The sequence below is a fragment of the Zophobas morio genome, unplaced genomic scaffold (assembly GCF_036711695.1).
Source record: "Zophobas morio isolate AGI-343-1 ecotype UQ-CSIRO unplaced genomic scaffold, CSIRO_AGI_Zmor_V1 ptg000008l, whole genome shotgun sequence".
NCBI classification, from domain to species: domain Eukaryota; kingdom Metazoa; phylum Arthropoda; class Insecta; order Coleoptera; family Tenebrionidae; genus Zophobas; species Zophobas morio.
The window spans coordinates 11,437,244-11,462,497 of NW_026972113.1; the positions used below are offsets into that span (position 1 = coordinate 11,437,244).

Consider the following 25,254-nt stretch of genomic DNA (forward strand, 5'->3'; position numbering starts at 1 on the left):
TTCTATTTTTTTTTTAATTATGTTGAATTTTTTACTTTATTATTTTTGAAAATTCTCGATTTCATTTTGTCAATTATAAAATCTTAGCAACAGAAGGATCTATAAAAGTTGTTCTAAAATTCAAAATTGGAGAAAATCAGAAAATATAGAGTCTATTGAAAATTTGGAACAGAGACATCTCAGATTTAGGGAGAATCTAGAAAACTAGAAGCTATTGAATGTTTGATATCTTCTATTTTCTTATTAAATTATGTTGAATTTTTTACTTTATTATTTTTGAAAATTCTCGATTTGATAATTTGTCAATTATAAAATCTTAGCAACAGAAGGATCTTTAAAAATTGTTCTAAAATTCTAGATTCTGGAAAATCTTAAAATATAGTCTATTGACAATTTGGAACAGACATCGCAGATTTATGGAGAATCTAGAAAACTAGAATCTATTGAATGTTTGATATCTTCTATTTTTTTAGAAATTGTGCTGAATTTTTTATTTTACTATTTTTGAATATTCTCGATTTGATAGTTTGTCAATTATAAAATCTTAGCAACAGAAGGATTTTTAAAAATTATTCTAAAATTCTAGATTCTGGAAAATCTGAAAATATTGTCTATTGACAATTTGGAACAGACATCGCAGATTTATGGAGAATCTAGAAAAGTAGAATCTATTGAATGTGTGATATCTTCTATTTTTTTTTATTGTGCTGAATTTTTTATTTTACTATTTTTGAATATTCTCGATTTGATAGTTTGTCAATTATACAATCTTAGCATCAGAATGATCTTTAAAAATTGTTCTAAAATTCTAAATTGTAGAAAATCAGAAAATATAGAGTCTATTGAAAATTTGGAACAGACACATCTCAGATTTATGGAGAATCTAGAAAACTAGAAGCTATTGAATGTTTGATATCTTCTATTTGTTTTTAAATTATGTTTGAATATTTGCCTTTATTATTTTTGAAAATTCTCGATTTGATAGTTTGTCAATTATAAAATCTTAGCAACAGAAGGATCTTTAAAAATTGTTCTAAAATTCTAAATTGTAGAAAATCAGAAAATATAGAGTCTATTAAAAATTTGGAACAGAAACATCGCAGATTTATGGAGAATCTAGAAAACTAGAATCTATTGAATGTTTGATATCTTCTATTTTTTTTTTAATTATCTTGAATTTTTTACTTTATTATTTTTGAAAATTCTCGATTTGATAATTTGTCAATTATAAAATCTTAGCTACAGAAGGATCTTTAAAAATTGTTCTAAAATTCTAGATTCTGGAAAATCTGAAAATATACTCTATTGACAATTTGGAACAGACATCGCAGATTTATGGAAAATGTAGAAAAGTAGAATCTATTGAATGTTTGATATCTTCTTTTTTTTTAAATTGTGCTGAATTTTTTATTTTACTATTTTCGAATATTCTCGATTTGATAGTTTGTCAATTATAAAATCTTAGCAACAGAGGCATCTTTAAAAACTGTTCTAAAATTCTAAATTGTAGAAAATCAGAAAATATAGAGCCTATTGAAAATTTGGAACAGAGACATCTCAGATTTATGGAGAATCTAGAAAACTAGAAACTATTGAATGTTTGATATCTTCTATTTTCTTTTAAATTAAGTTTGTAACGGAACTTAGTTTTAAAAAGAGAAGAGTGGGCTGGGACAAAAAGTGTTGGTGTTGACAGATAGAAAAATATTATCTGAATGTGTAATTTTGTTGATTTTGTACATTTAAATAAAATTATAATTGGCGCCCAACGTGGGGCGCCAATTATAATTTTATAATTTTATTTAAATGTACAAAATCAACAAAATTACACATTCAGATAATATTTTTCTATCTGTCAACACCAACACTTTTTGTCCCAGCCCACTCTTCTCTTTTTAAAACTAAGTTCCGTTACAAGTTGAATTTTTTACTTTATTATTATTGAAAATTCTCCATTTGATAATTTGTCAATTATAAAACCTTATCAACAGAATGATCTTTAAAAATTCATCGCAACTGAGATAAGGCGGGTGGGTGGGGCTTAATTATTGGCTTCTTTTTATAATGTGTACCTATTTTCAACAACACGCTATTTAAAATATAATTCTAGCCTCAAATCTACCATTTGATATTTCAAGTATTTTATTGTTGAAAGAGGACTATGTACATACACTAAGAAAATCGAAACATAAGCCCCACCCACCCACCCCATCTCAATTCTGATTAATCTTTTTATTCGTCGTGAGTCGAAGGGGTGGAGCTTAAATTACATATTTCTCTACAAGAAAACACGTGGAACATGTTTTAAGTATCTCGTGTTGTTGAAAGAAAACTGCACATATTAAGAACAAAAGTCAAAATTAAACCCCACCCACCCGCCCCGACTTCAATTATTATAATGAACTTTTTATTGGTTATGAGATCAAGGGGCGGAGCTTAACTGCAAAATCCATAGGTTTAAGGTATGACCGTATTGTAAAAAATAGATTATTTTGAGACAAATTAGGGAATGAAAAATTTGTTGTCTCCAAAATGTCGTAACACAAAAACAAGGAACGAGTTAGTAATGTAGAAAATTAGAAAATATAGAATCTATTGAAAATTTTGAACACAGGCATCTCAGATTTATGGAGAATGTAGAAAATTAGAAGCTTATAAATTTTCTCCCAAAAATTGTTAAGTTTTTTTAGAAAAATCAAATTTTCTCCATCTACAGAATTTTCACAATTTTATTTTTTTTATTTTACTCACCCAAAACCGAGTGCAAGGCAGCTATCACCAACACCGTGAAGCTCAACCCATTCATTTTCTTCGCTTCATTTGAAAGTCACCCGAATCTTCCCATCGTACCGAACACCTACAAATTAAAACCAGTAAGCAAAACATAAAAACCCATCAAAAAACACTCATTCATCTCCTAATCGTGTCCGAGTAATTCGGTAGAAAGCAGCGACCAATTTTTCTCCGCTTTTTTCCCGCCTCGTCTCTTATTTCTCATATTTTCACCGAACACGCAACATTGACCTTGCCATTGCCCCCAGCCACACCAAAAGTGTTACGAATCGTACCGAAATCCGACTAACAATTTTTCAAATTTTTGCGCAACGGACTTTCGTTTCTTATCCAACAGCAATTACTAGCCGTTCCCCGAGATTCACACTCAACTGAACAAAGAAAACGTCTTTTATTAAATCAAATCACTTTCGATCGCGATGAATATGCATTTTATTTGTTATCGAGTGTACGCCTATGACTTAATTAGTGTAGGTACAGTGCGTTGCATAATAAACGCGACACTGCACTCGGAAAAATCGACCGGTAATTAGGATTTGCGCAACTGCGCCGAAGGTTTCGTTATCAGTCTGGATAGAGGTTTTGCAATTAATTAAGAAACGGATTTGTACAGAAAAGCGTCAAAATTATTTACGACTTCCTATGAAACGGGACGTGGAATTTGCCCTCGTTGTTCGGCGTTTATTTTAATTGTTTCGCGCTGACATATTGCGCAATTCTTGTGCCATGTTATAAATTCTTGTTAGTCTTGTTTGAGGATTTTTAATTCCCGACCGTAAACCAAAGAAGTATGGAGTAATCAATTCCATTGGACGAATTGTCACTAATTCTAATCATCATTCTAAAAAAACGTGTATATTCTCCATAAAAATAATACAACATAAACCACACTACGTCAAAAACTACATCTCTTCACTTAACACAACAAAAACCAAACAAAACTCTACTTGGTCCTCCACGCCATCAGGCAATCCCCGGGACTTTTTTCCTTCCCGGCTTCCACGATAAACTGCCCCAGACGCCCAATGCACCCCATGTACTCGCTAGCCCCCGTAGTACGATTGACCCTTTCGTACACCTTCGAAATGTCGGCAAACCTGGTCTTCGGGATAATGACCATGGGAGGTTCGTAGGCCGAGGAGTTCACCGTCACGGGATGCCTGTATGAGTTCTTGTACGTGGTGAGGGCGAGTTGCACGTTTTCTGGCAGCGTAATCACGTGTTCGGACTTCTGTTCCCCCTTTTTGACGTCGCAGTACTCGGCTTGGTACTCCGACGTCCCTTGGGTTTTCGTTTGGCGGATCAGGATCAAGTCGGCGTTGAGGGGTTTGTTGAGGGGTTTGTAGCGGTTCTGGTGTTTGGAGTGGAAGTCGTGGGCGTCTTCTTCTGGAGGGTTTGGGGACTGCGCTTTTTCGAGGAGGAGGTAGGTTTTGTAGGCGGCGGCGGCGGGGTCGGGGCACTCCTGGGGCGGTGGGGGTTGTTTGAAGTATTTGAGCGGTTTTTTGATGTAGTGTTTTCGGTACGTTGTGAGGTAAAATAAATCGTTCATTTTTTGAGTGACAGTGACAAAAGACGTCGGTTTGACAGGGAGAAATGAAAACATCAAGGCATTTTAATTAAAACTTCCTGTAATCAGATGTCTGCAACAACGCAAAGAATTTAAAATCGAAAAATTTGGAAAATTTCCAAAAACAGGTTACGACTTTTGGATTTTTTGAAAACAGCAGATTATAAAAAAATATTTCAAGTTGTTAAGTTTATGAATTTTTTGTTAACAAACAATTTATTTCCAGATAATTTTGGAAATTTGTAGAATTCAAAAATATTCAGACAACTGGAAGTTAATTATAGTGTCTAAAAATGAGTTATTTTTTTATTTTTTGGAACGTAAAACCCGCTACTGAAAATATAAAAATATCTTGGAAACTCAAAAACTCACTGTGATCAGATGTCGCTGGTCTAAAGATTAGGAAAACTCTTAAAGCCATTTGACTTGAAACAAACTGCAAATTTAAAAATTTTTCGAGTTATGAAATTTCCAAATTCTGTGGATGTTGTTTTTTTTTCTCTGGAAATCTGTTTAAAATTTAGATCTTTAAAGTTATTTTCAATTTTGACATGGCACAGAATTTCAATGATTTAGTGATGATTTTAGAATCAGCGGAATTAAAATGGACAAATATATTCTGGAAGACATTATATCTGAAAAAAATCTAAAGAATTTAAAACTTTGGAAGTCGAAAAATTTAAAATTTTCCAAATACAGGATACCTTATTTTTTGAGATTGACTTCAGAAATTTTGATTTTCAATATCCACTTATAGAGCTTGTGGACTTTTTAAAAAGAGGAAATTCAAAGAAATTGATCGAAGTTACTAAATTTGCGTTTTTTTTTGTTGACAATCAATTTATCTATAAGTGAACGAATTTATTAACTAATGTTTTGTCAGGATAAGACTGATTTTGGCAAATTACCTACTCTCTAAGAAAATAAAAGGCGGGTGGTTGGGGCTAATATTTGGCAGAATAAGACTGATTTTGGCAAATGACATACCCTCTAAGAAAATAATTTGGCAAAATCAGTCTTATCTTGGCAAGTATTGGCCCCGCCCACCCACCCTTTTTTTTCCTAGAGGGCTAGAACTTGCTAAATGTTTTTTTTTTCCTAAAGGTTTGTCCTTGTTGATCTACAATTAAAAACCTTGCTGATGCTCTAATATATAACTTTTCACTACATGATAGATATAATAATGTAGAATTAATTCGAAAATTTTAGAAAAACTGGAAAGGAGAGAAGTCGGTCTGTAATTTTCAACTTTAGATGCATCACCGGAGTTCAAGACAGGACAGATATTAGATTCTTTCCACTTTGTAGGGAAACCTTTAGTTTCAAGAGATTTCAAAAATTTCGAATTTCATAACGAATATTTACAAAATAGTGCCCCGTGACCATAAACAGGATATTTTTGGAATCAGCATGCCGAGATCTATATCCTTGAATTTTTTGAGAATTTTCAAACAACTTTTTCAGAAATGAAATTTTTTTCACCATGTATGCCAATTTCAGCCCATTTTTTACCATTTTCGAAGTTAAACTAAATATATTTTTTCGTAAATTTTGGGGCGTAGAATTCACTTCCGGTCTGATTTCTTTGGTTACTCAAACCGTTTTTCCAGAGTCGCCCATATAGAAATTTTTCGAAATTTCAAAAATTTCTTATTTTCATTACGAATATTTCCAAAATATTACTCCGTGATCGTAAACAGGTTGCATATTTTAAATCAACACGTCAAGATCTATATCCCTAAATTTTTAAAATGTTTAAGCAACTTTATCAAAAATGAAATTTTTCACTAGGTATGTTTTTTAGACGGTATGTCATTTGTCAAAATCAGTATTATTTTATCAAATACTAGCCACGCCCACCCACCCTCTGTTTTCTTAGAAGGTATGTTTTTTTTCCAAAATTAGTCTTAGCTTAGTAAATACTAGCCCCGCCCACCCTGAATCATTGAAAAAGAGACAGGGCGGGTGGGCGGGGCTACTTAATTTCTTCTGTCTAGTGGGAGTGGAAACTAATAATAGAATCGACATGTGGAAAATGTAAAAAATGTTTGATATACTATTTGCTATAAAATTTATTTCTTATTTCATGCACCTGATGAACTTAGTAATTTGATGAATTCAAAAATATTTAGACAACTGTTCAGTTTCTAAAAATTAGGTTTTTTTTTAATTTAGCTACGTAAAACTCCCTATTGAGAATATAAAATAAAAATATCTTGAAAATTCCAAAATTTTCTGCAATCAGATGTCGTGATCTAAAGATTTGAAAACAAGATTTTAATTTCTTGTAGAGAAATAAGTATTTTGCAGTTAAGCTCCGCCCCCTTGGCTCACAACGAATTAAAAAAGTCATTACAATTGAGATAGGGCGGGGGGCGGGCTTACATTTTGCCTTTTTGTTTTAATATGTGTAGCCTTCTTTTCACAACATGAAACTTAAAATATGTTTAAAATGGAAAATTCGCATAAGGAAATATCGATTTTGCAATTAGGCTCCACCCCATAATTGCAAAATCCATATTTCCTTGCAAAAATGTGCCATTTTAACCAGTTTTTTGTTGTGAAAAGGCGACTATGTATTCTAAGAAAAACAAAGGCAAAATATAAGCCCCGCCCACCCACCCTATCTCAATTCTGATATATTTTTTTATTCGTCGTAAGCCGAGGGGCGGAGCTTAATTGTAAAATCTTTATTTTTCTACGAGACAAAAAAAAACATTTTATTCGAAACCAAATGCAAATTTGATTGAGTTACGAAATTTACAAATTCTGTAAATATCAGTTTTCTTATTTTGGAATCTTTAAAATCTATTTTCAATTTTGAAATGGCACAGAATTTCACTGATTTAGTCATGATTTTTGAATAAGGAGAATTAAAATGTACAAATATATTCTTAAAGATATTATGTCTGAAATAATCTAAAGAATTTAAAAATTTGGAAATCTAAAAACTTCAAAATTTTCCAAATACAGGATACGTTATTTTTTGAGACTGACTTCAGAAATTTTAATTTTCAATATCTATTTTTAGCTGAGAAGTAAGAGATTTTTATGTGCAGAATTTTATAGAGCTTATCGATTTTTCAGAAAAAGCAAATTTTAAAAAATTGCTTGAAGTTGCTAATTTTTTTTTTGTTGTGAATCAAGTCATCTATAGATAATCTTGCTAATTTGTCAAATTCAAAAATATTTAGACATCTGGAAGCTGACTATTGATTTTCGAAAAATTAGTTTTTTAGTTTTTTTTTAGCAACGTAAAACTCGCTATTGAAAATATAAAAATACCATGAAAATTCCAAAACATTATGTAACACTGGTCAACAAAATTCAATTTTTTCTCTCTAATTTTGACATAATTGTAATATTTTCGTTTAATTTGTCTCTGTGTTTGTAACAAAGGGCATAAACCTTACAACTTAGCTCAATTAAAAATAAAAATGCATGTTTGATGTTAAAAACAAAAAAGCAGGTAAAACAATTTAATTTTTGTATCTTTAACGGCAAAAAGTGATGTATTAACAAAAGAACAACCATAATTAAGAAAAAAACAACGATTGTAGTTTAAAAAACGAAAAAAACAAAAGAAACAGCTAAGACCGACATTTTTTCGGTTGCCTCCTATAGATTTCATTGGAGCTCTCTCGCTTGATGGTCTCGCAGTATTCTGCGAGCATTTAGGTGTTCCATCGATCTTGGTAACGTTTTTGTATCCACAAAATGCCCAGATGGAAGCGTTCTCTATGTCCGTCACTCACGTCGTCATAATTTTTGGGGAAAAAATCAAGATGCGAATACATAAAATGCACTTTTAAGAATATGTTAATTTAAAATTTTTTATATGATGATAACATGTTTTTTATTTACTAAACGTAGTTTTATTATTGTTTCCCAAGAAGTTTGTAGCAATTTGAACACAAAAAAATACACCTTATAGAAAGTTTCCTATTACTTAATAGTACGATTTTTGTATTTTTCAAAGGATAATATTGAAGATTACTATTAAATGAGAGCTAAGTTTGGGTTTAGCCGTTTATAATATCATTTAAAATTGTTAATTAAATAATAATTGGCTGCTATAATAAAAGTTAGAGCTTAGCTGTTGACCAGTGAATCAGATGTCGCTGATCTAAAGATCAGGAAAACTCTGAAAACCATGTTATTCGGAACCAAATGTAAATTTAAAAATTTTTAGATTTACGAAATTTCTAAATTCTATAAATATCAGTTCTCTTATTCTGAAATCTCTAAAATCTATTTTAAATTTTGAAGTGGCACAGAATTTCAATGATTTAGTGATGATCCTAGAAGCAGCAGAATTAAAATGGACAAATTTTTTCGTGAAGACATTATATCTAAACAGTCTAAAGAATTTAAAACTTTGGAAATCGAAAAATTTAAACATTTTCCAAATACAGGATACGTTAGTTTTTTAGATTAACTTCACAAATTTTGATTTTCAGTATCTATTTCTAGCAAAGAAGTTGAAGATTTCTATGTACCTATAGAAATTTCTAGAGTTTGTGGATTTTCCAGAAATAGTAAACTCCAAAAAAATTGATTGAAGTTACTAAATTTTCATTTTTTTTTTGTTGACAATCAGTTCATCTATCTTGGTAATTTGTCGAATTAAAAAAAAAATTGACATCTGGAAGCTCACTGTTAAGTTTCTAAAAATTAGTTTTTTTTTTAATTTAGCTACGTAAAATTCTCTATTGAAAATATAAAAATATCTTAAAAGTTCGAAAACTTTTCGTAATCAGATGTTGCTCATTTACAGATGAGGAAAACTCTTTAAAATCATGTTATTGGGGATCAAATGTAAATTTAAAAATTTGTAGATATCCGAAATTTCCAAATTCTGTAAATATCAGTTCTCTGATTCTGAAATCTCTAAAATATATTTTAAATTTTGTAGTGGCACCGAATTTCAATGATTTAGCGATGATTTTAGAAGCAGCAGAATTAAAATGGACAAATTTTTTCGTGAAGAGATTGTATCTTGTATCTAAACAGTCTAAAGAATTTAAAACTTTGGAAGTCGAAAAACTTAAAAAATTTTATATACAAGATACGTTATGTTTTGACATAAACTTCAGAAATTTTGGATACTCCAAAATTTCTGTAATCGGATCTAAAAAATACTGATACTTTAAAACTTCCAGATATAGTAGGCAAGGAATTTCAAACCATTAGTAAAGATTTTGTAAGCACTGTAATTAAAGTTTAATTTAATTTGTTAATTGAGAAAACAAATCATTGAAATTATAAAATTTCCAAATTTTGGAGGTGTTTCAGATATTTTGAAACTATTACTATTCCAGAACTTTAATAAGGATTTAGAAAAATATTCTTGCAAACACAACATCTAAAACAACGGAAAGATTTTTGTTGTGTTAGATTGAACTCTCCAATTTTGACTAAATTCCAATAAACAATTCTTACGATAAAATGTTTCTATTTCTACTAAACAATGCTCTAGAACCTCAACTCAACAAAAACACAGCATATCTAATTCCTGTCACTTTAATCCAACCCGAAAACCGTCCACTTCAAGAACAATCCCCGTCATCCTCCACCAAATCAAACCATCTTCAATCCACTCCAACAAAAAACCCACAACACCATCATCCCAAACAACAAACCGTAAAATAAACCGGTCACTCGATCGTGCATATCTAATCAATCCCAACAAACAAACCCGCTGAAAAAAAAATCTGAATTTCAAATCCCCCAAACTGTGTCAGCTTTTCGAAAAAAATCGCACGCAGCCTCCGAACAATGCGTCTCATTTTAATTCCCTGCGACCGTAACCCCGATCCGTGCGAAAATCCGCTAATTGGCTCGTTGTATTCAAATTCGCCGAAATCACTCACCGCTTTTCCGAATTTTCCAAAGGGCGGCTGGAAATCTCCCGGAAAATCGATCACTCCGCGCGAAAAAGGCGAATCGCGGAATCCTCGGCCGCTGATGGTTCAATGCACCAACACTACCATAAACCGGCAAAACACCTGAAGCACGTGGTATTCGAGAAACAAGTGAATGCGTTCGCTGTCTAGGTGTATCTGCAAGAAGTCGATGCGTCCGGAGAGAGTTAGAAAGAGTGGCAAAGATGGGGGTTTGCGAGGAAAAACGACGGTTCGGTGCGGAGTCGGACGGACAGTCTGGTACTGAGGACGGTCCGTTACGGAATATTTTCAAAAGGATTCGAATTTTATTATTTTGTTTTTACTTCCTGAGCGTAAATTTATTTTACGTCCTTGAGCTTGGGTTTTTAACCAACATTTTTTCAAGTGAAAAGGCCAAAAGGTCGTTAGGTATTTGAACTCCACCTTTACTGAATATCGTTATGAAACATAACAGTACCAATTTTGTTCTTAGTAGAGGAAAAGTAGCACTTTTCAAAATTACTTATTAGTTCTTATTTTTAATTTTTTGTTTTCCCGATTTTTTAATTTTCATTTTCTCGGTTTTACATCATAATTTTTCTTCTTTCATTTCCTTTATTTTTTCAATGTTTCGATTTTCGAATTCCTCGATTTTCCAATTTTAAAATTTTTCAATTTTGCAAATTTTTGAATTTGCAGTTATCCTATTTTCGGATTTATTTAATTTTCATATTTCAATTTTACAATCCATTTTTTGTTTCTCAATTTTGCAATTTTTCGATTTTTAAGTTTCTCAATGTTTTATCTTTCAATTTGGGAATTTTTCGTTTCTTCGATGTTTCAAGCTCTTGATTTCCAATTTCTAGATTTTTCAAAATTTCTTTATACTTTTCTGTTTTTTCATTTTTGATTTTAGAAATCTACAATTTTGCAATTTTCCCATTTTTTCATTCGAAAAGTTGGTAAATCGAAAAATTAAAAACCTAAAATCTAAAAAATTGGAAAAAAAATGAAAAATCAAAAAACAGAAAAAAAGAGAATTTGCAAATTCGAAAAATTGCAAATCGAAGAAATGACAAATTGAAACATTGAAAAACCTAAAGACAAGAAACTTAAAATTCGAAACAAGTTAATGAATCGAAAAAAAGGAAAGAAGTCAAAACCAATCGAATCGAAATATTGGAAAACCAAAAAACTGAAAAAAAAATTTAAAACCCAATAATTGAAGAATGGAAAAATTTTAAATTGGTACAATTGAAAAAGTGATTTTTTTTTTAAATAACAGCTAATAAAATTAAATAAATGAAAATTAAAAAAAATACAAATCAAAAATTGAAAAATCGAGAAACTGAAATATCTTAATTAGAAAAAAATTGAAAAATCGGAAAATTGAAAACCGAAAATATGAAAAATCCAAAAATTGAAAATTTTCATATTGAAAAAAGAACAATTTTAAAATCGGAACACTGAAAAACCGAAAAATTTTAAAAATAAAGAAAATAAAAAACCGAAACGAAAAACTGAAGAAATAAAAAAATTAAAAATGGAAAAACAGAAAAAACGAAACATTGCAAATTCGAAAAATTGAAACATTGGAAAACTTTGTCAAGAAACATAAAAATCGAAAAAATTAAATCAAAAAATTCCAAATAAGAAAAACCAATAGAATCGAAAAATTGGAAAACCCAAAAATAAAAAAAAAAAATTTATTATAATGTATAATTAAACTCAGAGAGGTTATTGTAAACACTATTAGTTTTAACAAATTTAAGATATTTTGTTAAGCTGTGATGTGAAATTTTAATAATTAGAAGATCCGAAAATTACTTTTATATATTTTGATGTTCTACAGTTGGAAGAACTTTTTGAAATAAATAATTCAACAAAAAATCAAAAATTCCAAAAAGTGAAAAATCGAAAATTGTGAACAAAAATCGAAAAATTGAAAAAAATTTAAATCGAAAAATTGCAAATCGAAATACTGAAGATATAAAAAAATGGAAAATTTAAAAATTAAAAATTGAGAAACTGAAAATCGAAAACTGAAGATTGAAGAAACGAAAAAATGAAAAATCGAAAAAAGTCAAAAAATTAAAAATCGAGAAGGTGAAAAATTGAAAATTTATGAAACCCCAAAATTGAAAAAAATTAAAATTTAAAACATCAAAAAAAAAGAATAAGTTGCAAAGAAAAAAATTAAATCGAAAAACTGAAGAAATGAAATTTTTGGTTTTGTTTTTTTTAATTCTTGATTTTTTATTTAGTCAATTTTCTTTTTTTGGATATTTCAAATGTTCGTTTTTTCAATTTTGGATTAGCAATTTTTCGATTTTTGGGTGTCTCAATTTTTAATTTTAAGACTTTTTTCGATTTGCAATTTTTCGGTTTTTCAAATTTTCGTTTGCAATTTTCGATTGTTCAATCTTCGCATATGAAAAATCGAAAAATTGAAGACCTCCAAAAAAAAAAATCGAAAATTGCATATAAAAAAAAATAAAATTGAAAAATTGAAGAAATGATAAACTGAAAGATCGAAAATTAAAAATCGAGAAACTAAAAAATCAAAAATTCAAAAAACGAAAAACTAAAATATCCATAGGTTGAGCAATCGAAAATTGCAGACGAAAAGTGGAAAAACACTGCAAAATTGAAAAAAACGAAAATTTAAAATATTCAAAAAAGAAAATTGACGAAATGAGAAATCGAAAAATTACAAAAAACAAAACTCAACATATTCAAAAATTTAAAGCTCGAAAATTACATGCGAAATGTTGAAGAAATAAAAAATAAATGGAGAAACCAAAAATTCAGAAAAAGAATTGAATGAAAATCTCCAAAGTGAAAAAATCGAAATTACAAATAAAAAACTGAAACACCGAGAAATTGCAAATTGAAAAATTGAAGAATTGAAAATGAAAAACCGAATCGAAAAATTGGAAAACCCAAAAATTGAAATTCGATAATTGAAAAATGGAAAAAAAAGTTCGTAAAATTGAAAAAGTAAAAAATTTTAAAAATAATATTCCTAGTTATTATTAGATATACATTTAAAATGAAAATTAGAAAAAATCAAAAATTGAAGAAACGAAAATTTGAAAAATTGGGGAACTGAAAAATAAAAAATTGAAAAATGAATGAAAAATTTTACATTGAAAAAAGAAAAAATTATAAAATCGAAAATTTGAAGAAACGAAAAACTGAAAAAATTTAAATTGAAAATACAAAAAATTATAAAATCGAAACATTGAAACATGGATTAATTGAAAAAAAAATAAACAAAAGAACCGAAAAGATAAATTGCAAATCAAAAAATTGCAAAACCTGAAAATTGAAACATCCAAAAATTGAAAATTCGAAAACTTGCAAATCGTCAAATTGAAGAAAGAAAAAACTGAAAAAAATGAAATCAAAAGAACAAAAAATTATAAATAAAATCGGAACATTGAAAAATCGAAAGATTGAATTATTAAAAACTGAAAACTCGTTAAATTTTTAATGGAAAAATTGCAAAATCTAAAAAATGAAGAAACGAAAAAATTAAAAACTGAAAAATTGCAAATCGAAAATTGAAAAAATCAAAATTGAAGAAACAAAAAATTATAAAATCGAAACATTGAAAAATGGAATACATAATTGAAAAAATTGCAAATCGAAAAACTGAAAAATTAAAGTATGAAAACTCGAGAAACTCAAATAAAAAAAATTGAAGAGTTCTAAAGTTTGACAAATGAAGCAAACAATTTTTATAATTTTTCGAAGAAGCGGGATTTCTTAGGTTACACTTCAGGGGCGAGGGAAGTTCTGTCGAAATAGCCTCCGACCAATTTTTTTCATTTTATATTACTTTGATTTTGCCATTTAAATTTTTTTGCACCTTCTCAGGTTTCAATTTAGCTACTTAGCCAAAACACAATGGCCAACGCTTTCGTTAATAGCCCACTATATCTGAATTTTTTCCGGAAAGTGCTTCCTTTGTGCGTTTGATGCGTAAACCCGATGTTGTGATTACACTCTTAATAGTAAAAGTTCGTGGCGAGCCACTATTATGAATATGTAGTTGCTTAAGCGTTATGTGGTGTTACGTCACGTTGGCACCCCTTGCTCATAACCGTGACTAATGAAAAAATGTGTATTGGACTCCTAGAGGATGACGGACATAACATAACGAAACGCATTGTTAGAATACTTGTACAAAATTTTTTGCTCGAGTTTCTAATAATTATTCGTCCGAGTGAGCAGCAGAGGGGACTCGCTTAATAATAATAAACGTAGCGATTCCCCTCATCTTCACACAACCCGACATACAAACTTGTCAAATCGCACCGATACTTAATGCATACTTTAGAAAGCAACACGGCTTAGAAAAAATCACGCAACTTATTGAACAGTTTTTGCTCGCAAACGAGTTATTCGACGGATACATGCAATTATAGGTTGCAAAAAGCGGCGATGTTGCTATAAACTCTGCATTTTTTCGACGCTAGAAATTTAATTAAGTGATTTCACGCCGCTGTGTGGTGTAAATCTTCTGGTTCTTGATGTGTTTATGCTAATCGAAGATGGAGGACGAATGAGTAACGATTTAATAACGAGCCGTGATTGATCGGTTGCACTTTTTCAAGTTCGCGAACTGGAGATTCGGACCAGTTTTTATGCTTCTGGGTGCTATTATGATGTGAAAGTTCGGCATTGACAGTGATGATGTTCGTTTATTATGGTTGCGTTTTATGGATTTAATTTTACTTTCGCTGTGACTTAAGTGTTGTTAAGAAAATGTCGAGGTATTAGAAATTGTGAGGATAATTATTATTGTTGCTTGGAGTAATTATGATGTGGATTTCGATATCCGGGAGGTAGTGGCGAATTTAATGAGGAAAATGCGACTTAAGAAAAAGAGGGAGGGGGGATTTGGGTGTGAAGATGGTTTCCCGGAAGTGGGCGAAACAGCGGATTTGATTGTGATGTAGAACTACCGGTTCCGATTCTGATACTTTTTGCCACTTATTTTATAACTGAAATATGCGAATCTTTATTTCGCAGTGTTAATTAATTAATGACTAGGTACTAAGTAAGGAAGCTTTTCTTACTATTATTTAGAAAGCACATCTCAAAAGAACCTGTCAAGATTTTTTACTTGATGTCTGTGTATCTATTTCACTGAAGTGAGTCAGCTTAAATAAAAGCTAACAGGAATTAGCGAATATAAAAATTTTAAATTGCGGTACTGATGGTGTGTCAAGAAAAATAAAAAATCGCTAGATTCTAAAATCTAGTGACTTTAGACTCTCAAAGTTTACAAATTCAAATATTGAAAGATTTTAAACTGGAACTACTAATTTTCAAAGATTTGAAACTATCTGATGTTCTACAGTTAGAAGATCTTAAAATGACTGATTTTGTTTTAAATAAATAAATAAATCAACAAAAATCAAAAATTCCAAAAACTGAAAATTCGAAAATTGTAAGAAAAATTGAAACATTTAAAAATCTGAAAACTGCAAATCGAAAAATTCAAAATATCCAAAGAAATCGAAAACTTGAAGAAATAAAAAATGAAAAATCTAAAAATTAAAAATTGAGAAACTGAAAATCGAAAAATTGAAACAACGAAATTTCAAAATATCCAAATGCTTCAAAATCTAAAATTACAAACGAAAATTCGATTAAAAAAATTGAAGAAATGAAAAAATAACAAATCGAAAAAACTGAAAATAGAAAACTTAAGATAACCAAAAAAAGAAAAATCGAAAATGCATAGGAAAAAAAATAAAAGCGAAAAATTCAACAAATGAAAAATTGAAAGATCGAAAAATTAAAAATCGAGGAACAAAAAAATCACAAATTCAAAAAACGACAAACTTACATATCCAAAAATTGAGCATGAAAATTGCAAGCGAAAAGTTGAAAAATCGTAAAATTACAAATGGAAAAAATTATATAAAATAAAAATTGAGGCACTAAAAAATCGAAAAATTGTCAGTTCCAAAATGGAAAAAACGAAGATTTAAGATATCCAAAAAGAACCTGAAAAAGAAAAAAAGATTAAAAAAATATCGAAGAAAATAAAAAATAAATTAAGAACGCAAAAAATCAAAAATTCAGAAAAACAAAAACAAAATTGAAAAATAGGAAACTGTAAATATAAACTGAAAAATCGAGAAACTGCAGATTGAAAAATTGAAGAACTGACAATGAAAAAACCGAAAATTTGACAATCCTAAAATTTAAAATTTTTTAAAATTGAAAAATAGAAAATACAAACGAAAAATAAGATGAACGAAAAATCAGAGAAATCAAAAATCGAAAAGTCAATTTTTCGATTTTCAGTTTCTCAATTTTTAATTTTTAGATTTTTCATTTTTCAATTTTTCGATTCTGTTGGATATTTTCATTTTCCGATTTGCAATTTTTAGATTTTTCAACTTTTCGTTTGCAATTTTCGATTGTCCAATCTTCGGTTATTTTAGTTTTCCGTTTTTTGAATTTTTGATTTTTTAGTTTCTCGATTTTTAATTTTTCGATCTTTCAGTTTTTCATTTTTTTTCGAGGTCTTAAATTTTTCGATTTTTCTTATGCGAAAATTGCAAACGAAAAGTTGAAAACCGAAAAATTGCAAATCGAAAAAAGTCTTAAAATTAAAAATTGAGACACTGAAAAATCGGAAAATTACCAATCCAAAATTGAAAAAACGAAAATTTGAAATATCCAAAAAAAGAAAACTGACGAAATGAAACATCAAAAATTAAAAAAAACATCCAAAAATTTAAAGATTGAAAATTGCAGTCGAAATATTGAAAAAATAAAAAATAAATTCAAAAATTCAGAAGAAGAAAAATGAAAATCTCCAAAAAGTGAAAAACTGGAAATTGCAAATAAAAATTAGATGAAAAAAATCGGAGAATTGGAAAAACAAAAAGTCGCAAAATTAAAAATCGTTAAACTGAAAAAATTAAAAATTTCCAAAGATTGAATAATCGAAAATTATAAATGAAAAATTGAAAAATCGAATAATTAAAAAAATAAAAAATTCAAAACTCGAAAAATTAAAAACCGAGAAATAGCAGATCAAAAATCTAAAAATTAAAAGTCGAGAAACAGAAAAAAATCGAAAAATTCCAAATCCCAAAGATTAAAAAATATCGAAGAAATAAAAAATAAATTAAGAACGTAAAAAATCAAAAATTCGGAAAAACAAAAACAAAATTGAAAAATAGGAAACTGTAAATATAAACTGAAAAATCGAGAAACTGCAGACTGAAAAATCCGAAAATTTTAAATTTTTTAAAATTGAAAAATCTAAAATACAAACGAAACATTAGATGAATGAAAAATCGGAGAAATCAAAAATCGAAAAGTCAATTTTTCGATTTTCAGTTTCTCAATTTTTAATTTTTTGATTTTTCATTTTTTCAGTTTTTCGATTCTATTGGATATTTTCATTTTCCGATTTGCAATTTTTAGATTTTTCAACTTTTCGCTTACAGTTTTCGATTGTTCAATCTGTGGTTATTTTAGTTTTTCATTTTTTGAATTTTTGATTTTTCATTTTCTCGATTTTTAACTTGTCGATGCTTCAATTTTTCATTTCTTCAGTTTTTCGATTCTAAATTTTTTCTTTGCAATCTTCGATTTTTTTTATTTTGGATGTCTTAAATTTTCGTTTTTTCAGTTTTTCATTTCCTCAATTTTTCGATTTTATTTTTTTTTCTAGGCAATTTTCGATATTTCTTTTTTTTTGGAGGCCTTAAATTTTTCGAATTTTCATTTGCGAAGATTGAACAATCGAAAATTGCAAATCGAAAAAAGTCTTAAAATTAAAAATTGAGACACTGAAAAATGGAAAAAATGCCAATCCAAATTGAAAAAACGAAAATTTTAAATATCCAAAAAATTAGATGAAAAGAATCGGAGAAATGGAAAATCAAAAACTCGAAAAATTAAAAATCGTTAAACTGAAAAATTCAAAATTTTCAGAGATTGAATAATCGAAAATTACAAATGAAAAGTTGAAAATCGAATAATCAAAAAAATAAAAAATTCAAAACTCGAAAAATTAAAATCCGATTAATGGCAGATCAAAAATCTAAAAATTAAAAGTCGAGAAACTGAAAAATCGAAAAATTGCAAATCCCAAAACTGCCAAAAAAGAGGGTTTAAAGTATCCCAAAAAGGAATAATCGAAAATTGCAAAAAATAAATCCAGAAACTACAAAAATCTAACGCAAATTCAAAATATGCATAGATCGAGAATTAAAAAAGAAAAATTACAATTGAAAAATCGAAAATCTAAAAAACCAAAAATTCAGAATTTAAAATTACAAAATGGAAAAATAACATACCCCAAAATTGAAAAAACGAAAATTTAAAACATCAAAAAAAGAAATCGAAAATTGAAAATGGAAAAATTGAGACACTGAAAAATTGAAAAATTCTTAATCCCAAAATGGAAAATAGGAAGATTTAAAATATCAAAAAAAAAAAAAGAAAATTGAAAAACTGAAAATTTGACAATCCGAAAATTTAAAATTTTTAAAAATTGAAAAAACAAACGAAAAATTAGATGAACGAAAAATCGGAGAAATCAAAAATCGAAAAGTCAATTTTTCGATTTTCAGTTTCTCATTTTTTAATTTTTAGATTTTTCATTTTTTCAATTTTTAGATTTTTCAACTTTTCGTTTGCAATTTTCGATTGTTCAATCGTTGGTTATTTTAGTTTTCCGTTTTTTAAATTTTTGGTTTTTTTAATTTCTCGATTTTTAATTTGTCGATCATTCAATTTTTCATTTCTTCAGTTTTTTGATTTTAAATTTTTTCTTTGCAATCTTCGATGTTTTTTATTTTAGATGTCTTAAATTTTCGTTTTTTCAATTTTGGGATTTGTAAATTTTCGATTTTTAGTTTCTTCAAATATCTAAAAATTAAAAGTCGAGAAACGGAAAAATCGAAAAATTGCAAATCCCAAAACTGACAAAAAAGAGGGTTTAAAATACCCCAAAAAGGAATAATCGAAAATTGCAAAGAAAAATTCCAGAAACTACAAAAATGTAACGTAAATTCAAAATATGCATAGATCGAGAATTAAAAAGGAAAAATTACAATTGAAAAATCGAAAAACTAAAAAAATCAAAAATTCAGAATTTAAAATTACGAAATTGAAAAATAACATCCCAAAATTGAATAAACGAAAATTTAAAGCATCAAAAAAAAAAGAAACCGAAAATTGAAGATAGAAAAATTGAGACACTGAAAAATTGAAAAATTGTCAATCCCAAAATGGAAAATACGAAGATTTAAAATATCCAACAAAAGAAAATTGAAAAACTGAAGAATTGAAAATCGAAAAATTAAAACTTGAAAAGTGAAAATCCAAAATTAAAAAAATATCGAAGTAAATAAAAATTATTATTATTATTATTATTAAAATATTATAACCCTCAAATCCTCAAAACACCAAAATCCTCATCCTCAAAACACCATAATCCTCAAATCTTCAAAATACCGTAATCCTCAAGTCTTAAAAAAAACATAATCCTCAAATCCTCAAAATATCACAATCACCAAATTGATTTCCTTTCAAATTTTTCACTTTTTCGTTTGAAATTTTGGTTTCAGTTTCTGGAAATTTTGATTTTTTTGGATAATCCTCAAATCCTCAAAAACCAAAAATCCTCAAAACACTAACATCCTCAAATCCTTGAGGAATATGGCTCGAATTCTCAAATCACCAAAACCCTTCATGGACAAGGGAAATTTTGCCGAAACAACCTTCGAACAATTTTTTCCATAGACCTTCCTTTCCACCATCGTCATCACCCAGATTCCTCGAGTCCACCGGACTCCACCTCGCACGCAATCGGCTTTTACTTTCAAAAAATGCAAAAAAGTTCATTACTCCACACTCGCTCATCGTAAACTCGCCCCTCTCCGCCGTCATTTTTCATTTCTGCCTCGATTTCTTGCACCACTTCCACCGGAAAAAGAGCAATTTGTCTCCGACGTCGCAACAAATCACACCATCGATAACAAATCCCGCTCTACATCGCTAAAACTGTATTATCTTGCCGTTCATCAAAAGAATCTCAATTGTCTAGATCGCAATCCAGTTATGTCATCTTTGTGAAATCCGACTCAGTCAAACGTGACGATATGATTATGTGTGTTTCAGGCTTTCCACTAATCATTAGAACAGAATCGGATTAACTGTCCTCTGTTAATAAAATATTAATTTAAAAAAGCAGGTGATTTATTGCTCCGGTTTCGCCGTACTCGAATGGACCACCAGTCCGCAAAAACGTCGAAACTTCTTGACACAGAATAATACAAATTTAGAAAACTTCTCGGAGTCACGAAAGACGGTATTTTTCCGAGACACGGTCGCACACACAATCCTCAATTTAGAATTAAACCTGACCCAACACACATGCTAAAGCCAAATTATAGCCGGACGGTTATTTATTGGCTTATTAATTGGAAAATGAGATAAATCGTGGTCACGAAGAGAAATTAACAAAAATCCAGCGTCGTACTTCTTTTACTCGCACTTATCTAAAAGTCAATTAAGCTAATGATGACAGAATGATTTTTCTGTGCGACGTTTCTAGTTTTTCGGGTTGCTAACGACGCCGGTTTTTCTTGGAGGATTTCTAACGAGATACAGTTCACTTAACCGCGGTAATTAAATGAGGAAAAATTGCAAAAATTACCGTATGTCATCCATACAAAGTCAAACCTGTTCTGAATGGGTTTACTGATGGTTGTACCAGATGCATCTGGTGCGGTTGCTCGGAAGGAAGAACGGTAAATGGTGAAAAATTGGTACAATAAGGTTGTAAAAGTGTATCAAGGTTCGAAAAGTCGGGATTAATTAATTTCGTTTTCGTAGCGTCTATTTAACGAAAATTCATGGTTAAATGAGATTTCGTGGCTCCTGGAATATGAAAGAGTAGGTCTCCCTTACCTATTTTTGAATTTAAGTTTTTAGGAAATTATTTCGTATCTTAAATGAACAGGAATTTTGTGTACAGGTGGATTTTCATCTTAGAATCAAACTGAAGATGTTCAAGATTGTCGTGTTTAAAATATAAAATAAAAACGAAATAATCGAAACTTTGCATTTGTGATTAATTTTCTAGGAATAAAAACGTTAATTTGCGTGTTTTGAGAATTTAAAGATTACGATCTTTTGAGGAATTAAGGATTATGATGTTTCAAGGATTTAAGGATCAAAAACTGAAACAACCAAAATTGTAAACAAGAAAGTGAAAACTCGATAAATTAAAAATTCAAAATATCCAAAAAGCTAAAACCCAAAAATTGTAAACAAAAAATACAAATATCGAAAAAATGAAATGTCGAAAAAGCAAAAAAAATCAAAATACCCAAAATTTTTATTTTAATTATCGCCTCATTTGAACCTTTACACCTTTTTTCCTCAAGGATTTGAAGATTTTAGTGTTTTGAGGATTTTTGTTGTTTGAAAATTTGAAGATTATGATGCCTTGAAGATTTGAGGATTATGGCGTATTGAGAATTAGAAATCAAAATTATAAAGAAAATCCAAGAAATGAAAAACCGAAGAGTCCAAAAATTAAAAATTTGGAAAAACGAAAACTCAAAATATCCGAAAAAAGAAAACTTGAAAACTACAAACTAAATATTCATAAATCAAAAAACTGAAATATTGGAAAAGCAAAACAAATCAGGATATCCAAAAATTTTAATTTTAAATATCGCCTCATTTAAAAATAATTCATAGCTTTTAAGTCTCGATTTGGACGTATTTTATGTTATTTTGAAGATTTGAGGATTTGAGGATTATGGTGTTTTGAAGATTTAAGGATTCCGATGTTTTGAGGGTTTGAGGATTATGGTGTTTCAGGATTTGAGGATTTTGGTGTTTTTTGAGGATTTAGGGAATATGGCGGTTCGAGGATTTGAGAATTATGGCATTTTGAGGATTATCCGAAAAAATCAAAATTTCAAAAAACTGAAACAACCAAAATTGGAAACAAAAAATTGAAAATTCGAAAAATTAAAAACTTGGATAAACTGGAAAATCGGACAATTGAAGGAACAAAATTTCAAAATACCCAAAAAGCTAAAACCCAAAAATTGTATACAAAAAATACAAAAATCGAAAAAATGAAATGTCGAAAAATCAAAACAAAAATCAAAATATACAAAACTTTTTATTTTAATTATCTCGTCATTCCAACTTTTACATCTTTTGATGATTATGGCATTTTGAAGATTTGAAGATATGATGCTTTGAACATTTGAGGATTATTGCGTTTTGAGAATTTGAAATCAAAATTAATAAAAAAAATGTTACAATCAAAATTGCAAACGAAAATGTGAAAACTCGAAAAATTATAAGGAAAATCCAAGAAATGAAAAATCGAAAAGTCCAAAAATTTTTATTTTAAATATCGCCTCATTTAAAAATAATTCATAGCTTTTGAGTGTCGATTTAGACGTATTTTATGTTATTTTGAAGATTTGAGGATTTGAGGATTATGGTGTTTTAAGGAATTAAGGAATATGGTGTTTTGATGATTTGAGGATTTTGGTGTTTTGAGGATTTGATGATTTTGGTGTTTTTTGAGGATTTAGGGAATATGGCGGTTCGAGGATTTGAGAATTATGGCATTTTGAGGATTATCCCAAAAAATCAAAATTTCCAAAAACTGAAACAACCAAAATTGGAAACAAAAAATTGAAAACTCGAAAAATTAAAAACTTGGATAAACTGGAAAATCGGACAATTGAAGGAACAAAAATTCAAAATACCCAAAAAGCTAAAACACAAAAATTGTAAACAAAAAATACAAAAATCGAAAAAATGAAATGTCGGAAAATCAAAAAAATATCAAAATATCCAAAATTTTTTATTTTAATTATCGCCTCATTTAAACCTTTACACCTTTTGATGATTATGGCATTTTGAAGATTTGAAGATTATGGTGCCTTGAGGATTTGTGGATTATGGCGTTTTGAGAATTTGAAATCAAAATTAATAAAAAAATTGTTACAATCAAAATTGGAAACGAAAAAGTGAAAACTCGAAAAATTATAAGGAAAATCCAAGAAATGAAAAACCGAAAAATCCAAAAATTAAAAATTTAAAACACGAAAATTCAAAAAAAAAAAAGATATCCAAAAATTTTAATTTTAAATATCGCCTCTTTTAAAAATAATTCATAGCTTTTGAGTCTCGATTTGGACGTATTTTATGTTATTTTGAGAATTTGAGGATTTGAGGATTATGGTGTTTTGAAGACTTAAGGATTCCGATGTTTTGAGGGTTTGAAGATTATGGTGTTTTGAGGAATTACGGAATATGGTGTTTTGATGATTTGAGGATTTTGGTGTTTTGAGGATTTGAGGATTTTGGTGTTTTTTGAGGATTTAGGGAATATGGCGGTTCGAGGATTTGAGAATTATGGCATTTTGAGCATTATCCCAAAAAATCAAAATTTCCAAAAACTGAAACAACCAGAATTGGAAACAAAAAACTGAAAACTCGAAAAATTAAAAACTTGGATAAACTGGAAAATCGGACAATTGAAGGAACAAAAATTCAAAATACCCAAAAAGCTAAAACCCAAAAATTGTAAACAAAAAATACAAAAATCGAAAAAATGAAACGTCGAAAAATAAAAAAAAAATCAAAATATCCAAAAATTTTTATTTTAATTATCGCCTCATTTAAACCTTTACACCTTTTGATGATTATGGCATTTTGAAGATTTGAAGATTATGGTGCCTTGAGGATTTGTGGATTATGGCGTTTTGAGAATTTGAAATCAAAATTAATAAAAAAGTTGTTACAATCAAAATTGCAAACGAAAATGAAAACTCGAAAAATTATAAGGAAAATCCAAGAAATGAAAAACCGAAAAGTCCAAAAATTAAAAATTTAAAACACGAAAATTCAAAATATCCAAAAAAAGAAAACTTGAAAATTACAAACAAAATATTCGTAAATCAAAAAATTGAAATATTGAAAAATCAAAAAAAAAATCAAGCTATCCAAAAATTTTAATTTTAAATATCGCCTCATTTAAAAATAATTCATAGCTTTTGAGTCTCGATTTGGACGTATTTTATATTATTTTGAGGATTTGAGGATTATGGTGTTTTGAAGATTTAAGGATTCCGATGTTTTGAGGGTTTGGGGATTATGGTGTTTTGAGGAATTAAGAAATATGGTGTTTTGATGATTTGAGGATTTTGGTGTTTTGAGGATTTGAGAATTTTGGGGTTTTTTGAGGATTTAGGGAATATGGCGGTTCGAGGATTTGAGAATTATGGCATTTTGAAGATTATCCCAAAATATTATATTATATGATTATATGATATTTTAAATATCGCCTCATTTAAAAATAATTCAAAGCTTTTGAGTCTCTATTTGGACGTATTTTCTATTAATATTTATTTATTTTTATTGTGGAGCATTTGAGGTTTATGGTGTTTTGAGGATTTGAGGATTATGATGTTTTCAGGATTTGATGATTATGTTATTTTGAGGATTTGGGGATTACGGTGTTTTGAGGATTTGAGGATTATGGTGTTTTGAAGATTTGAGGAATATGTTTTGAGGAATACGGTGTTTTGAGAATTTAAGGATTAGTGTTTTGAGGATTTAAGGATTACGATATTTTGACGGTTTGAGGATTATGGTGTATTGAAGATTCGAGGAATATGCTGTTTTGAGGATTTGAGGATTATAGCGTTTTAAGGATTATGGAGTTTTAAGAATTTGAAGATTATTCAAAAAAATCGAAATTAAAAAAACAACCAAAATTGCAAACGAAAAAGCAAAAACTCGAAAATTTGAAGCAAAATCAAAGAAATGAAAAATTAAAAGTCGGTAAATTAAAAATTCGGAAAAACTAAAAATTCGAAAAATTGAAAAAACGAAATTTCAAAATATCCAAAACGAGAAAACTCGAAAATTCTAAACAAAAAATTCAAAAATCGAAAACCTGAGTTATCCAAACAAAAA

General features: G+C 28.8%; 1 protein-coding gene across 1 annotated transcript in view; it reads right to left on the reverse strand.

Annotated features, from left to right (window-relative positions):
* Positions 1–10,409, reverse strand: part of LOC135125349 (cadherin-89D) — a 53,345-nt gene extending 42,936 nt beyond the window's left edge. Inside the window, exons 1-2 of the mRNA XM_064050849.1 lie at positions 10,234–10,409; positions 2,752–2,857 (exon numbers count right to left, since the gene is read on the reverse strand). Of these exons, the coding sequence (XP_063906919.1) occupies positions 2,752–2,806 (55 nt within the window). The 5' untranslated portion in view covers positions 2,807–2,857; positions 10,234–10,409. The remainder of the gene's footprint in view (positions 1–2,751; positions 2,858–10,233) is intronic.
* Positions 10,410–25,254: the final 14,845 nt, after the last annotated feature.